The 13,418-nt window shown below is 57.4% G+C and overlaps 2 protein-coding genes across 2 annotated transcripts; both read right to left on the bottom strand.

The window, feature by feature from the left end:
- Nucleotides 1–1,451: 1,451 nt before the first annotated feature.
- JOSD2 (Josephin domain containing 2) lies at nt 1,452–5,298 on the bottom strand. Its single transcript, XM_090049433.1, has 5 exons — nt 4,780–5,298; nt 4,433–4,612; nt 3,193–3,318; nt 2,481–2,675; nt 1,452–1,904 (listed from the first exon to the last, which is right to left on the bottom strand). The coding sequence occupies exons 2-5, from the start codon at nt 4,573–4,575 to the stop codon at nt 1,805–1,807; spliced, it is 564 nt and encodes a 187-aa protein (XP_089905559.1). The 5' UTR covers nt 4,576–4,612; nt 4,780–5,298; the 3' UTR covers nt 1,452–1,804.
- Nucleotides 5,299–5,454: 156 nt separating this feature from the next.
- On the bottom strand, nt 5,455–9,217 carry ASPDH (aspartate dehydrogenase domain containing). Its single transcript, XM_090048496.1, has 8 exons — nt 9,116–9,217; nt 8,479–8,549; nt 8,060–8,204; nt 7,621–7,705; nt 7,058–7,207; nt 6,581–6,807; nt 6,088–6,245; nt 5,455–5,809 (listed from the first exon to the last, which is right to left on the bottom strand). Exons 1-8 carry the CDS (start codon nt 9,139–9,141, stop codon nt 5,772–5,774), a joined length of 900 nt encoding a protein of 299 aa, XP_089904622.1. The 5' UTR covers nt 9,142–9,217; the 3' UTR covers nt 5,455–5,771.
- Nucleotides 9,218–13,418: the final 4,201 nt, after the last annotated feature.

Below are 13,418 nucleotides of genomic sequence, written 5' to 3'. Positions count from 1 at the left end.
GGGATGGAGGATGCACACTGATTGTAGTGCCATATATAGTGTTTAGAGCAATTGAGTTCAGCCTGCTCAATCAGTATGATTTCTGGAGTTCTCCTCACTCGATATTATTTGGACTGATTTGGCTCATTTGACCTGGAACATGAAATACATTATATTTAAAAAAAAAACAAACCTTAAACACCCTACCACACATACCTCTTCACAGGGGACATACCTACAAATCTCACCCCATAATGTCCCCAGGTACCTCCTCCTTCAGCACACAGACCCATCAAAGCATATACACAATATTCTTCCATACACCTGTATCCAGTATGCATACACCAGTGATTCTCAACCAGGATGCTTGGTGGGGAGATGTGCACCTAGCCTGGGGAGGTTGAAGGAGGAAGGGAGGTGGGAGCAGGGCCCACTGGGCTGCTGTTCAGGCTGGCTCACAGTGTGAAGAGTCTGTGGTTGTGAAGGCCATGCAGGGTTTGCTATTGCTAAGATCTTCAAGCACTGACGATGGGCACCAGCTGGAGGTGCCAACACCCATGTGATTCACAAGATAAACCCAGATTCCAAACAAGAATCCCCAGTGTCAAAGACATTCTGACCTGCCGTGGCCCCTCTGAGCTCTCTGCAAGAGAACTGCTCTGTTATTTCTCCATGTTCAAGAAATAAGCAAAAGCAAAGAGCTAGGATTTTCTGAGCGGTGCCTTGATTGCATTGACAACCACTAGCATACATATATAGTGCCCAGTCACACCTAACTGCACTCAGTGCACACACCCACACTGTGAAGTTCTGCCTACTCCAGTGTCCATGTACACACGCAAACCTTGTGTTGAGCAAATCCACCAGGCACACACACACTTACACGTCCCCCTCAGCCCTCTCTGCAGCCCAGCAGCTCCCAGTACAGGCCTGCTATCCCCATTCCTTCCCCAGTGGGTACAGCAAACAGAGAATGGCTATGGGGAGACCAGCCTGCAACCCCCAGAAGTTAGGTGTGGGATAGGCCTGGGATCACAGCCCTGGGAGAGGTCACAAAAACCCACAACCCCCTGATGCAGTTGTAATGCCCACCCTGTGCACTACGCTGCCTGGTGAAGTCATAACAAATGGGCATGGCTGGCTCCAAGGGGCACCAGCACTGCCCTCGCCCGACACCACATAAAAGACAGGTCCCCCAACCCCAAACCCATTGCACTACCCACAGTTAATGCCCACCCCAACACTTGCAGATTTTCCTAGCCAACCCTAAGGGCCCCCCACAGCCCTAGACTTCCCTCCACACCCTCTAAGCCAGCCCACACAGCAGTCCACTGGGCACTGCCCCCACCTTACTCCCTCCTCCTCAACCTCACCAGACTATACCCACATCTCTCCAAAAAGGCCACCGCTTCCACATACCCCCTCAGACACCAGTCGGACACCCCCAACCCCTAACAACCAGAGACAGAAAATTCAGTATCGCATCCTTTATTCTAAACCTGACAAGCACTTGTGGCAGAGATGGGTCAGGCCATCCCACAGGCACCAGGGAAGACAGAAAGAGTCTGGACCACACAGCACCCCTCCTGCCCCAGGGCAGCAGGGTTGAGGGCTTCTGGTGCCCAGCACAGTGAGAGCAAGAACCCTGAAGCCATTTAGCCCCTCAGGCATCTGGGCCAAGGCAGGGGCAATGGTAACTTTGGAAGGGAGGTGGCATCAGGTGCCTGCTCCAGGGGTGGGACAAGTCCAGCCCTACACGCAGCTCCAGGCCCCAGAACTGGGGCACCCACGGAAAAATCGGGTCCTTTGCATCCATCCGTGCAGGTCACTCTGGGCTCAGCCAGCTGCCAGCCTCCTCCACGGCCCGCGGCACAACCAGCAGGACCTCACAAGGGCTCTGGGACACAATATCCTGTAGGAAGGCCCTGGGGGAAGAGCATGCAAGGAGCAAGGCGTCAGAGCCGCAGCCCCCTGCCTGATACCTCAGACAGCTCCCTAGGCAGCAACCCTCGTTTCCTTGCAGCCCAGGGCTCCCTGTCTTCCAGCATCCCTCCACTCCCCCATGCCTGAAGAACCCTCCACCAGGCGGCCCCATCCCTCCTGCCCTACCCATCTCCCTTGGCCCCCACCCCCTGGACCTGAATTCCCCTCATGCTCCCTACCCTGATCTTTATGCCCAACTGTCCCCTAGCCTCCACACTCCCTGCACCCTAAGCCCACACCCATCCCCTTTGGCTTCCCATCACCCCCCACCTCACCAGCCCCCACAATCCAGCTCCATATGATCCCCTAAAATCCAAGTTCTCACCGCCCTGTCCCTACTAGAACCCTGTATCCCAGCATTCTTTGCCCTGCCCTCAGGACCCCTACTCTTATTCTAGCCCTCCTGACCCACTGGTACCCTTTGCTGTAGCTCCCCAGCTCCCCCATACCCTGACACCGTGTCCTGGCCCCCATCTTCTCACCCCAGATCTCTAGTGCCCCTTGCCTAGACCTCGCACCTGAGCTCATCCTCCCCACCAATACAGGCCGGGGCCTTCAGCTTGGAGTCCAGGTTGTAGTAGGTGCCGTTCACCTGGCGCACAGCAATCCAGTGCTTACGGCGCAGGGGTAGTGACATGAAACCCAGGGACACATTGGATGGGACGTTAATGATGAAGCCCAGAATCTGGCTCAGCACCAGCTGTTCCAGGGACCTGCCAGAGCAAAGAGTTACATGAGGCCCAAAAGCCAGCTGGGATGGGCTGGGCTCCTCTGGCTGCAGAGTGGGGGTGGGGAATCCAGATACTCCACCTGGATGACAGAAGGCACTGGGCACTTCAAGCACCCTCCTACCCAACCCCCCAGCCCCCTTTCCCTCCAGCATTTACAAGGTACCACTACCCCTGCCCTGGCCCAGCTCCCACCACAGCTTCACACAGCTGGGCCCAGCCAGAAGGGGGCATCTGGACCACACCCAGTCAGGGGCAGCCATACCCCAGACACCGCCTCATCCCCAGGTCCACCAGTCTCCAAGCCGCTGCACTCCTGGCCATACCCAAGTCAAAGCAGCAGCCTCCTGCCTGACACTTCAGCCATCTCTCCATGCAGCAGCCCTTCCTTCTTTGCAGCCCAGAACCCCTGTCTTCCAATACCCCTTCCCTCCCCAGTGCCTAAGGAACCCTCCACCAGGTAGCCCCATCACTCCTGCCCTCCTCCCAGGCCTGCCCTCACCTGCGCTTGTCCCACCAGACAGCAGCAAAATCCAGGCTGTGGAGTGCTGCCATGATGACATTAACATCATAGTTTCCTGTGCCCAGGAAGCTGCGGTGTGGGTTCATCCGGGCATCAGGAGCCAGCCTAAAAGGCAGGAAAATCTCAATGATATGCTCAGGATGGGGAGCTGGGCACTGACAGCCCCTCACACAACAGAGGGCAGTGGAAGGGGTTAGTGGGCCAGACAGCGAGCAGGATGCTATGTGTGGCTGATGCAGGGGGAGGGGGTGGGGCTTGAACCATGGTGAGACAGCAGGAGGAGCAGCATGGAGTCAGCACCCCTTCGTGCAGTAGATGAGGCGCCATTGGGAGGGGGCAGCAGCACACAGAACGGAGAAAAGCAGGGTGCTGTGTGCATCTGTCAGTGCCCAGCACAGGGACCCTGGGCAGAGGGGAGGGGCTGGCTGCCAGCACAGCAAGGTAGTCATGGGCAGCAAAACTGGAACATAAAAGCCACATTAAGAACATAAGAATATAAGAATAGCCAACTACTGGGTTAGACCCTAGGCCAGGGTCAGGCAATTATTTTGGGCAGAGTTTTGGCAAGCCCAAGGGCTGCATGACAGGTAGCCCAGGGCAGATAAATATTAATTTTCTAAATTTTTAGGGACCCTGCAGGCCAGATAGAATGGCCTGGCAGACTGCATCCAGTCCCCGGCTCCCATTTTGCCCACCCCTGCCCTAGGCCCATCCTGTCCAGTTCTGTGTCACACAGGGTCAGACAGCGGATGCTAAAAGGTAAAGTGAATTGAGTTTGACCAGTTTTTTTTGCCTACTGTTCCTCTCCCACCTGCTGCCTCCAGCCTGTTAGGTCTACAAGCCAAATCACTGGCCAAGCTACCTATCAAGAAGGGCCTGTAACTCCTGCCAGGCTGATCCATTGGGGGTTTAGGCCCATCTTTCCCAGAAACAGAAGAGAAGAGCATCAAGGCTGGGCCTGTCCAGCTAGATCCCTTCCTTGCCCCTCTCCCCTACAGCCTCCAGCACCCAGAGGCCCAGAGACCCCAAGCTAAAGGCTGCCCTGACTTTAGGTTCCATGATGCTCCCTTAACCCCTGCCCTCCCTTCAAGATCAGGCTGGCCCTGCTGGGCTGGATAGGGCAGGTCAGAGGGCACCATCCAGTCCTGTTGGTGCCCAGCACAGGGCAAGGTAGGGCCCTTGCCCTTGAACGTGAAGGGTGCCCCCCCACCCCAGGGACCTCTTGCAGATTTCATCGGCTGCCTCCTGGGTGAAGCGCCGCTGCTGCAGGACATTGTTGAGGGCATGGACGGCGCAGAGCTCCAAGCGCTGGCGCTCATGGTAGAGCCCCTCAGCTGCAGCAGGTGCTGGCCCCTCCGACATTGCCCAGTCCTGGGGGGCCTCACTGCTGCCCTGAGCCCTGCAGGAGGGGGAGACATAGAGGTGGGTACAGGCAGGGCCCCCCCCACCCCCTGCCGTGCCCCACTGCCCCCACCCAGGGGGCTACCAATCCCCCACTAAAGCAGGGGGCATCACCCCCACCGTTGGGCCACATGCTCCGCAGGATGTCCCCCCGGACGCCCCTACCCTGGGGGCCCCGCCCTGTTGGGGGGTAGCCTGCATGCCAGCGCCCACTGCAGCTGCCGGACGGGACACAGGAGTGGAAGGATCAAGCAGGCAGGACTACACTTCCCAGCATGCACCAGGGCGAGTGACGCCCCAGGTACTACATTTCCCAGCAGGCACGGGGGCGGGGCGACCTCCTAAAGGCTGCATCTCTCAGTATGCGAGTTAGCCCCACGGGATTACATCTCCCAGCATGCACTGCGGGAAGTCTACATGTCCCTGGATCCATGGTGGGGCAGCGGGTGACATTGCGGTTCCCAGGATGCCCCGGGACTACGTGCTATGGCCCCCAGCATGCCCTGCGGCCAAGTCTTTCAGCAGGCCTGATGCACCCCCTTCGTGCTACGGGCCTCGGGGCTCCCAGCATGCACTGCGCAGTGTAGTTTCCCCCACATTCCCAGCATGCACCGGGGCCAGGAAAGACCACCGCTCCCAGAATGCAGCGCGAGGGATTCTGTGAAATAAATCTCCCAGGATGCACTGGAAGCCCCTGCTCTCTGCTCCCCTGCCTCCCCACTACAAATACCTGTGCAGACAAGAGTCAGCCCCGCCCCCCATGCGCTGCACCCCCTCCAGCCCAGCATGCACCAGGGCCCGCCCTGTCCCACCCACCCCCACTTGGGGCCCGTGCCCCATTCCCATAGTGCTCTATGGACCAGCCCGGTTAGACTGCGGATATAGGACCAAAGAGCCCTGGTCCCCGCCCTCCATTCCCAGAGAGCCTCTTTCCCCGCACCCTCGGGGCTGGGACAGCTGGTCACACCAGACTGGTGAAGGCCTTGGAGACTGCAGTCTCTTCCTCCCCTAGCCCTGAAGTCACACTCACCCTTGTGCCTTGCTGCGCTGTTTGCATCTTTAATGTTTCCTTCATATGATGGCACCCCACACCCTCCCCCAGCCCCCATGGCTTGGCCCAGATCTCTTAGTCTGTGATGCTTCTGGTACTGACCACATCAGCACAAGTGAACACATCCTCCGTGGCCCTGGCAGGCTGCAAGGGAAATAAGGAAGGGTGGTCACAGAAGCTGGTCTTAAGGGTTCAGGGCTCCCAACCCTGTCTGGGGATTGCTGGGACTACTTTCCACAAGAAAGACTCAAGGCTCTGAATTATCCCCACCCGTCAATTCCTCCAGAAAGGCACCTAGCCTGGGCCCCCACTCCCAAACACTGACGGTCCCCAGCATGAGCTGTGCCTGCAGCTTCCAGGGCTGGCCAAACACTAGATTATCACAGGATTCTCCTTCATCCAGGAGGGAGGGATCTGCTTACCCAGCAGGCTGCTCCAGAAGGCGGCAAAAGTAGCGCTTCCTGTGACAGCTCCAGGGAAAGCCGGATTCCTCCGGCTGCTGGTGACAGTGAAGGCCTGGCCCCCTGGCCCACTGGTCAGACCTGTCACTTCTACCTCCACCACATGACAGTCTGGGAGGCTGCAGGGGCAGGGAGGGCAATAGGGGCACAGAGTGAGGGGGGCTGATGCACAAGAGTGGAGAGTGTTCAGGGTAGTGTTGAGAAACCCAGAAGTGCAAGACAGGGATTCAGGACTGGCTGGAGGGTCTTAGGGATGCAGGAACCCAGGAGTGCCAAGCAGTGCTTGGAAGGGAGTTGGGGGCAGCTGGGAGCTTCTGAGGGCACAGAGCAGTGCCAAGGGGCCTGGGGTGTGAAAAGCAGTACTAGGGGATCCAGGGGAGCACAGACCACTGAGGCCCTGGGGGTGCAGGGCAATGTTGGAGGCTCCAGGGAGCTGGGCAGGAGCCGTGCTCACCTGGGGTCAGCAATGAGGCAGCCCTGCACCTGGTCGAAGCCCAGGCTGGGGGCAGCCATGCAGGCAGCTGCCATGGTGTTGACATTGTTGGGGGCCAGAGGGCAGAGCTCCCGCACAGGACCCTGATACAACACAGTCCTCATGGCCTGTGCCCCCTGCAGCCGCACCCGCAGCTCCCCCTGCAGCCGGAAGCTGTCAGGGTGCTTCAGCATCGTCACCTTGAGGCCCTGGAAAGCAACAGCAGGGTCAGACCTGGGGGAGATACAGCCTCTGCTTCACAGAGTCCTCACCAAACCCTGCTTAGCCCCAAGCAACAGAGACAGTCCTGTAATTCCCAGGAGGGCAGAGAGCACCCTGAAACCCTCAGCCAGCCCGCAGGTGCACAGTCCCCCCAACACTGTCTGCCCCTGAGCCCAGAGTCACCCCCTCCTCCCCACCCCAGGGCCACATGCCCCCCAGGCAGGCCCTAGCCCCCACCTGCAGCATGCCCCTGTCATCCATGCGCTGGATGTCCTCCCCGCCCCACAGCGCTCCCCGGGGCACATAGAGGGTGTGGCCCCCACGCCGGGCAGCTTCTCGCAGCCGAGTTTCCGTGGTCTGGTCAGCCAGGGCCGTAGGGGAGCCTACCTGGCAGAGAAAGCTATTTGTAGGAGGTTGCCTGGAGCCACAGCCCCATGGGCACCCCCAACCCTTTGGGGCACCCTGTTTTTTTCCTGTAGCCCCCTCCATTCCCCAGGCAACACCCTTACCACCCACAACACCCCAGGGCACCCTGCTTTCCCCCAGCACTCTTCTGGCAACTGCATAATGCCCAGGGTAACCAGAGAACAGCCATCTCCCCATAGGCCCCCTCCTGCCAGACACCCCATAGCATCCAAAACCTCCATAGCATCCACATTTGCACTGGGAAACCCCCTGAACCAACTCCTCTACAATACTCCAGTGCCCCTAGAGACTCTTCAGGGCTTCATCCCCTCTCACAGTACCCTCCCCTACCAGCCTCATGGTGTCCCTGCTGCTGGGCTGGGCCAGGACCTCACCATGAAGTCAGCATGGGCCAGGAAGGCCTCCCCATGTTCCTGGGCAATGCAGGGATGTGCTACTTCTATAACCAGATCTACAGCGCTGTGGGGACAAGGTAATATAACAGTAGGTGTCATTGGAATCCTTGCCCTCCCTGTGCCAGGCCAGTGCTCATGCAGCACCCCAGGAGCTTGCTCAGTACTCCCTCCCACCACTCCCCAGAAAAGTCTGTCACTGGCAGGACACAACCTACTCATGCCCCACCCCAGCACCTAGCTCCAAGTGAGCCTCAGGGTGGCCATCTGAGCCTAGATACCATGAGCCCAGGGACCCACCTCTGCTCTCCCCCTCTGCCCCTGGGGATCAGTCCTTATGGAGGCTCCACTGAGATTTCAGAGGGGCTTTTTGAGGCCTACTGGGAGTTCAAAGAAGGTCCCTATTGCGGGGGGGGCTCACTTCTGGGACACCCCAGCCAGGTCCAGCAGCTGGAGGGTGGAGGGCACCTGCCCTTGCAGCTTCCATGAGTCCCGGTTCCAAACAAAGGCAAGTTCCAGGCCAAGCTGGGGGCCATCATCCTGCAGCCTCTGCACCAGGTATTGGCCTGAAGGCAAAGGGAGCATCATAGATACCACTGGCAACTACCTTGGAGTCCTTTGCAGCAGCTGCCATTGTGAAGTCCAGGGCTGGGCAACACCCCAATCTGCTTACCCCTCACCCCATCCTGGGCTCCCACACATTGCATCAGTTCGTCCAGCTCATCCCCAGCCAGCCGTCGGGACTCCCTCTATGGAGGCAGCAGCCTATCCCCACCAGGGCCTATGTGCCCAGACTCCCAGGAAGCAACAAGCAGGGGGAGGGGAGAGGGAACAACACACCTAAGTGTCCAAAGCCTACGATCCCGACCCGGCGCTGCCTTGGCCCTGCGGACATCCTTGGTGACTTGGGTCTAGGCCAAGACACAAGAACACATAATGTTGGGGGAGTAAGGTGTATGTGCCAGGTGGGATACTCCTAGGATGGTCAGAGAGGGTGATTCCCCCCTCCCCCCCAAACACACATACACATACACACAGTACTGTGGGGACCAGGCCATTGGACTACCATGATACTTGAAAGCTTGCCTATGTCTATACAAACCATACACTTGATCCAATAAAAGAGATCACCCACAAGAATTACTGCCTTTTGTATATCTCCTGGCCCATCATGGCAACACCACCACTTCAACACTGCCTCTGTCTATCTATCTATCTATCTGTCCCCATGCACTGTCTTCCTGTCTATGCATACATCGCCATGCACTGTCTATCCATCCTTCTCTGTGTACACCTTCTTCTCTCTTTCTCCACACCTCTCTCCATCCTTGTGTATAGCTTTCTCTCTATCCTCATACATTTCTGGCTGCCTATATATCTATACATCCATCCTCATACACTCAATCTACCCATCTTTCCTTGTATACACCACTCTTTCTATCCCCATATACTTCTGCTGGTCAGTTGCCACACATACGTGTCCCAGGAGGGCTGGTGCAACATTCCCAGGATCTGTAGGACACTGTCCTGAGCCTGTTGTAGCCCCTGCTTCAGCTGCAAGGACTTGTGGGCCAGAGACCTTTGCCCCATCCTCACCAAGGCAAAGTTAATGTTCAACCCAGAGTGATCTACTTATAAAAGCAGTCAGACATGTGGCAAGTCAACCCTCACCCTTTTCCCCCTAATGCCCTCTCCAGTGCCAGAACCCACTGCATTAGTTTGCACTAGGAAGACGGTGGAACCATGAAGCTGCACTACGCAGGATGCACACTGACGCAGTGTGGCTAGCTGGGCAGAAGGTGGCACTACAGGCCTGTGACACAGCTGCTGGTGCTGCAGAGGCAGAGCAGAAGGACCCAGTCACTCCGGCCAGGCTCTGCAGGGCCCAGGCCAAGCCCCACTCACTGTCCTGTAGCCAGGGCCAAAAGCTGAGTGCTAATGGTGCTGGGGCAGCACTGGGGAAGGAGCCCCCAGTAGACAAGAAAGGACACAGAAGGGAGAACCACATAGCTACAGCTCTCCCTTAGCCTCACTGCCCATCTCCAGGGATCCCAGCTCAGGGAGAGGAAGATGGGGTTGGTGGGTTAAAATGGGGGGGGGCAGAGCTGGGAGCCAGGATCCCTGGGTTCTATTCCTTGTTTCAAGAAGGGTTGGGGATTTGGTCCATACCCAACAGAAATATGGGTCCTGAGGTCCCTGGTGCTCTTCCTGGGCCTCTCCTACTTAGTATCCTTTGGGTCTCTGAGCCTTGGTGCCACACAGGTCCCTGAAACCTGGTGCTGTATGGATTGCTGTGTCCCAACTGTAGAGTGCCCAGGCCCAGGACTGTGATCCCCTGCAGGGAACCTGTGTCTCCCCTTCTTCCCCAACCTCCTCCATTCACTCTGCATCCAGTGCTCTAGGACCAGGGCTGCTCTGTGATGCTATACTGCAAAGGGACAAGTAGCAGCTCCAGGTGGCTGGGAGTGTTGCCCCCATCCCTCCAGCACTGGGCCACGTGGGAACTATCACTGCCTCAGCTCAGGCCAACACATGGCATCAAACAATCCCAAGCAGAGCAGAGGCAGGTGTCCAGTGCTGGGGCATCTTCAAGGCAGGGCTGGAGTGCAGAATGGGAGGCAGGCGTGGCACTGCACTGCCCTTCCTCAAGCCCCAGTGAGGTCACACAAGGGCTGAGGAGCCGCCCAGAAATGAGTTGTGCCTCATCACAACAAGTTCAGCAAGGCCCTCACCTACATGAGAGTGGCATAATGCACAGGATGTACCATGCCACATGCCCACTCATGGCACAGCATTGTTCCCCAGCACACAGCACAAGGAGCAGGCAGTCTGCCCCAGGGCCCCATCTGCCAACCCAGCAGGCACCAGGCAGAGACCCTGGAAATGGTGAAGCCCAGCCTAGCTGGGGTTGCAGGTGTGTGCACATCTGTGCAGACATCTTTTTTTTTTCTCATGAATGCACATTGGGAAGGGGGGTGGGGAGGGAGGAGAGGGGGTGGGGCTGGCTGGCTGGATAGATGGATGGATAGGGAGGGTGTATGGGGAAGGATGAATGGTTGGCTGGATGAAGAAGGGTGTGTGGGAAGGGAGGCAGGGAGGGATGAATGGATGGAGGGTGTGCAGGGCTGAATGAATGTAAGGAAGAGAAGGTGGCGGGGCCGGCTGGCTGGCTGGCTAGACAGATGGATGGCTGAAGGAAAAGAAGGGTGCTGCGGCTGGCTAGCTGGAGGGGGAACTGAGCAGGGTGTAGGGCTGGCTGGTTGGTAGCAGTGGCTGGAAAGCTGTGCACAGAGATGCAGACACTGGGAAGAGAGGGACGGGTACAAGGGGCAGATGTCTGGAGAAGCCTGTATCTCTTTCACCTGGGATGTGAAGCCACCCTGAGGCTTGTCCCGTCACAGCTGTATCATGGGGACCGCCCCTCTATCCCATGGCGGGGCAGGGGGAGGGCCAGGGATCAAGCAGCTGCATATGGCAGATCAGTGTCCAGGCCAGCCCCACAGCTCCTCCATCCCCAGGCTGTGAGCTGAGTGAGGGGCACCATATCCCACCCATCATGTCCCTGCCCTTCCCCCACCCCAAGCAAATCTCTGAAGCCTGGGAGAGCATCATACCCAGCGCCCTCATCTCAATGGGGCTGGGAGGGCCGCATGCCCCCCATGTATCAATGGGGCTCTCACTGGCTCAGCCCTGCTGCCAAGCTGCTCTTTTCATTCCGTGCCAGCGTCAGCATGGCAACCGGGGGGCTGCCAGAGAGCCAGCCCCCCCTCCTCCCCATGCCATCCACGCTCCAGTGACCAAACAGAGAGTGCTGCACAGGGAGATTGGCAGGGGGCGGGGAGAGGGGGGCAGGCTCTGGAGTCAGCAGCAGGCAACAGTGCTCACAGCAGTCTGCACAAGGCACAAGTGTGTGACTGTGTGTTGGTGCCAGTGTGCACAAGGGCATGTGTATCCAGTCTTCCAGTCTGCACAAGGACACTAGGACATGTGTGGGTGTGACTGTATCAGTCTGCACAAGGGTGTGTGCATGTGTGTGCGCATACATATGTACATGCCGCCATGTGTGAACAAGGGCATGTGTGTATGTGCGCGTGTGTGTGTCTACACATGGGCACAGTACACACATATGTCTGTGGGTGTCTGTGTCAGTCTGCACAAGGCACGTATGCATGTCTGCACATTTGGGCAATTTGTACAAGGGCATGTGTGTGTACATTCAGTCTATACATGGACATAAGAGTGTCTGTGTGTGTGTGTGTGTGTGTGTGTGTGTCTGTGTCTGTGTAATCGTGCCAGATCAACAACAAGAAAGAGAAACAGGGCCAACCTGTTCAAGAACATATGCATGTCAGTTTCCAGTGTCATAGCAGGCACATATGTACATACATGAGTGTATGTAAGTGTATCTGAGTGCATGCATACACACAGGACTGTGTTTCCACATGTATTGGTATGCATGTATTACAGGACACCTTTCAATCCATCTACATCTGCATGCCTTCATCTCCTAGCACTAGTGAGGTGCACACTCCTGCCTCCATGTCTAAGATTCTGTGCCCACGTAGAAGATTCCAGTTCCATGCGTGTGATAACACAGGCACACACATACATTCACAGCACTGCCATTAACCCTGCAGGCTCTTACACACACATCAGTGACATCATTGCAGTGAGACTGCACAGGCATGATCTAGAAGTATGTGCACACATGCCTGCATGAGAGAGACACATTACCTGTAGTTATAACTGGGAGGGTTGTGCATGGGTATGACTGAGGGAGAAGCAGTGTTATCCAGTGGTTACAGCCCAGGGCCTGGAGCCAGGGCTCCTGCATTCTACTCACAGCTCTGCCCCCACCTTGCTGTGGAAAGGGTCCCTGTCTTTCTCTCTCTAGGCCTCAGTTTCTCTCCTGCCCTCTGCCTGGGCTGTGACTGCTCTGTGGCAGGGGCAGTTCCTAGTAGGCCAGCCAGGGTCCCGCTCTTGGTCCCAGGGGTATCTGCGCAGCACAGCAAGGTCTCAATGGCAGAGGGATCTGTGCCCTGCTTATCCCAGGAGTGTCCCCATCTCAGGCAAAGCAATGGGGTCCATTCAGGGGCTGAGGCAACACCTGTTCTTCCTCTAGCACTGTCCCCTGCCTCACCAGAAACTCCAGCCATCTGCATGAAAACAAATATCCCACCCCATACAATTGCCTTGTCCATCCCCCCTGCTGCAGGTCCCTGAGCAGAAGCAAGGCTCCCACTGGCTGCAGCTTGGAAATAAAAATAATCAACAAATCAACAAAGCCTGAACCCCCACCCCCCTCAGCCCCCAGCCCTGACAGCCCCAGCTTCAGAGCAAATTACAGGCTGCAGGTGCTAATTACTGTGGAATAGCGCAGGGACACAGCCTGCTGCCCACGGGCCCACGTCTCTGGTAACAATGGGGTAAGGAGTTGTGGGGGAGGGAGCTGTAGGGCTCCATCCCAAGCAGCTCTGCGGTCCCTTGCGATGAGATCCTTTTACCCCTGGAAACAGGAGCCCTGTCAACCCTGCCCCTCCCCTCCCCCCTCTCCACGGGTGGCCAGGGCAGAGGTCTCAGCCTACACAGAGAAGCAAGTGCAGGTCCCATACAGCCAGGTTTGCTGTTACAGAGCTGTGCAAATACACATATATGAGGGGAGGAGCTAAGAGGCCCTTCATTAACCCCTAGCCTCTCTTAAATCTCCCTTGCTCAGCACAAGGCACTAGCCACTTCTATCCCTTCTGCCTTCTCCAAAGCAACAAGGACCCAGGAGTCCT

Source organism: Crocodylus siamensis, chromosome 5 (assembly GCF_052110815.1).
Source record: "Crocodylus siamensis isolate JL-2025a chromosome 5, ASM5211081v1, whole genome shotgun sequence".
Classification (NCBI taxonomy): domain Eukaryota; kingdom Metazoa; phylum Chordata; order Crocodylia; family Crocodylidae; genus Crocodylus; species Crocodylus siamensis.
The sequence above is the reverse complement of the archived record's forward strand: the minus strand, read 5'-3'. Positions and strand labels throughout refer to the sequence as shown.

What these genes read in the sequence shown, in the direction of transcription:
- JOSD2 (XM_090049433.1), bottom strand. Translation starts at nt 4,575, where the DNA reads ATGTCGGAGGGGCCAGCACCTGCTGCAGCTGAGGGGCTCTACCATGAG. An exon ending in GCCGATGAAATCTGCAAGAG is followed by an intron (nt 3,319 to 4,432) that starts GTCCCTGGGGTG and finishes CCTGCCTTTTAG; the next exon opens with GCTGGCTCCTGATGCCCGGA. An exon ending in GTCTGGTGGGACAAGCGCAG is followed by an intron (nt 2,676 to 3,192) that starts GTGAGGGCAGGC and finishes TTGCTCTGGCAG; the next exon opens with GTCCCTGGAACAGCTGGTGC.
- ASPDH (XM_090048496.1), bottom strand. Translation starts at nt 9,141, where the DNA reads ATGTTGCACCAGCCCTCCTGGGACAC. An exon ending in CTGGCTGGGGTGTCCCAGAA is followed by an intron (nt 7,706 to 8,059) that starts GTGAGCCCCCCC and finishes TTGTCCCCACAG; the next exon opens with CGCTGTAGATCTGGTTATAG. An exon ending in TGGCCCATGCTGACTTCATG is followed by an intron (nt 7,208 to 7,620) that starts GTGAGGTCCTGG and finishes TTTCTCTGCCAG; the next exon opens with GTAGGCTCCCCTACGGCCCT.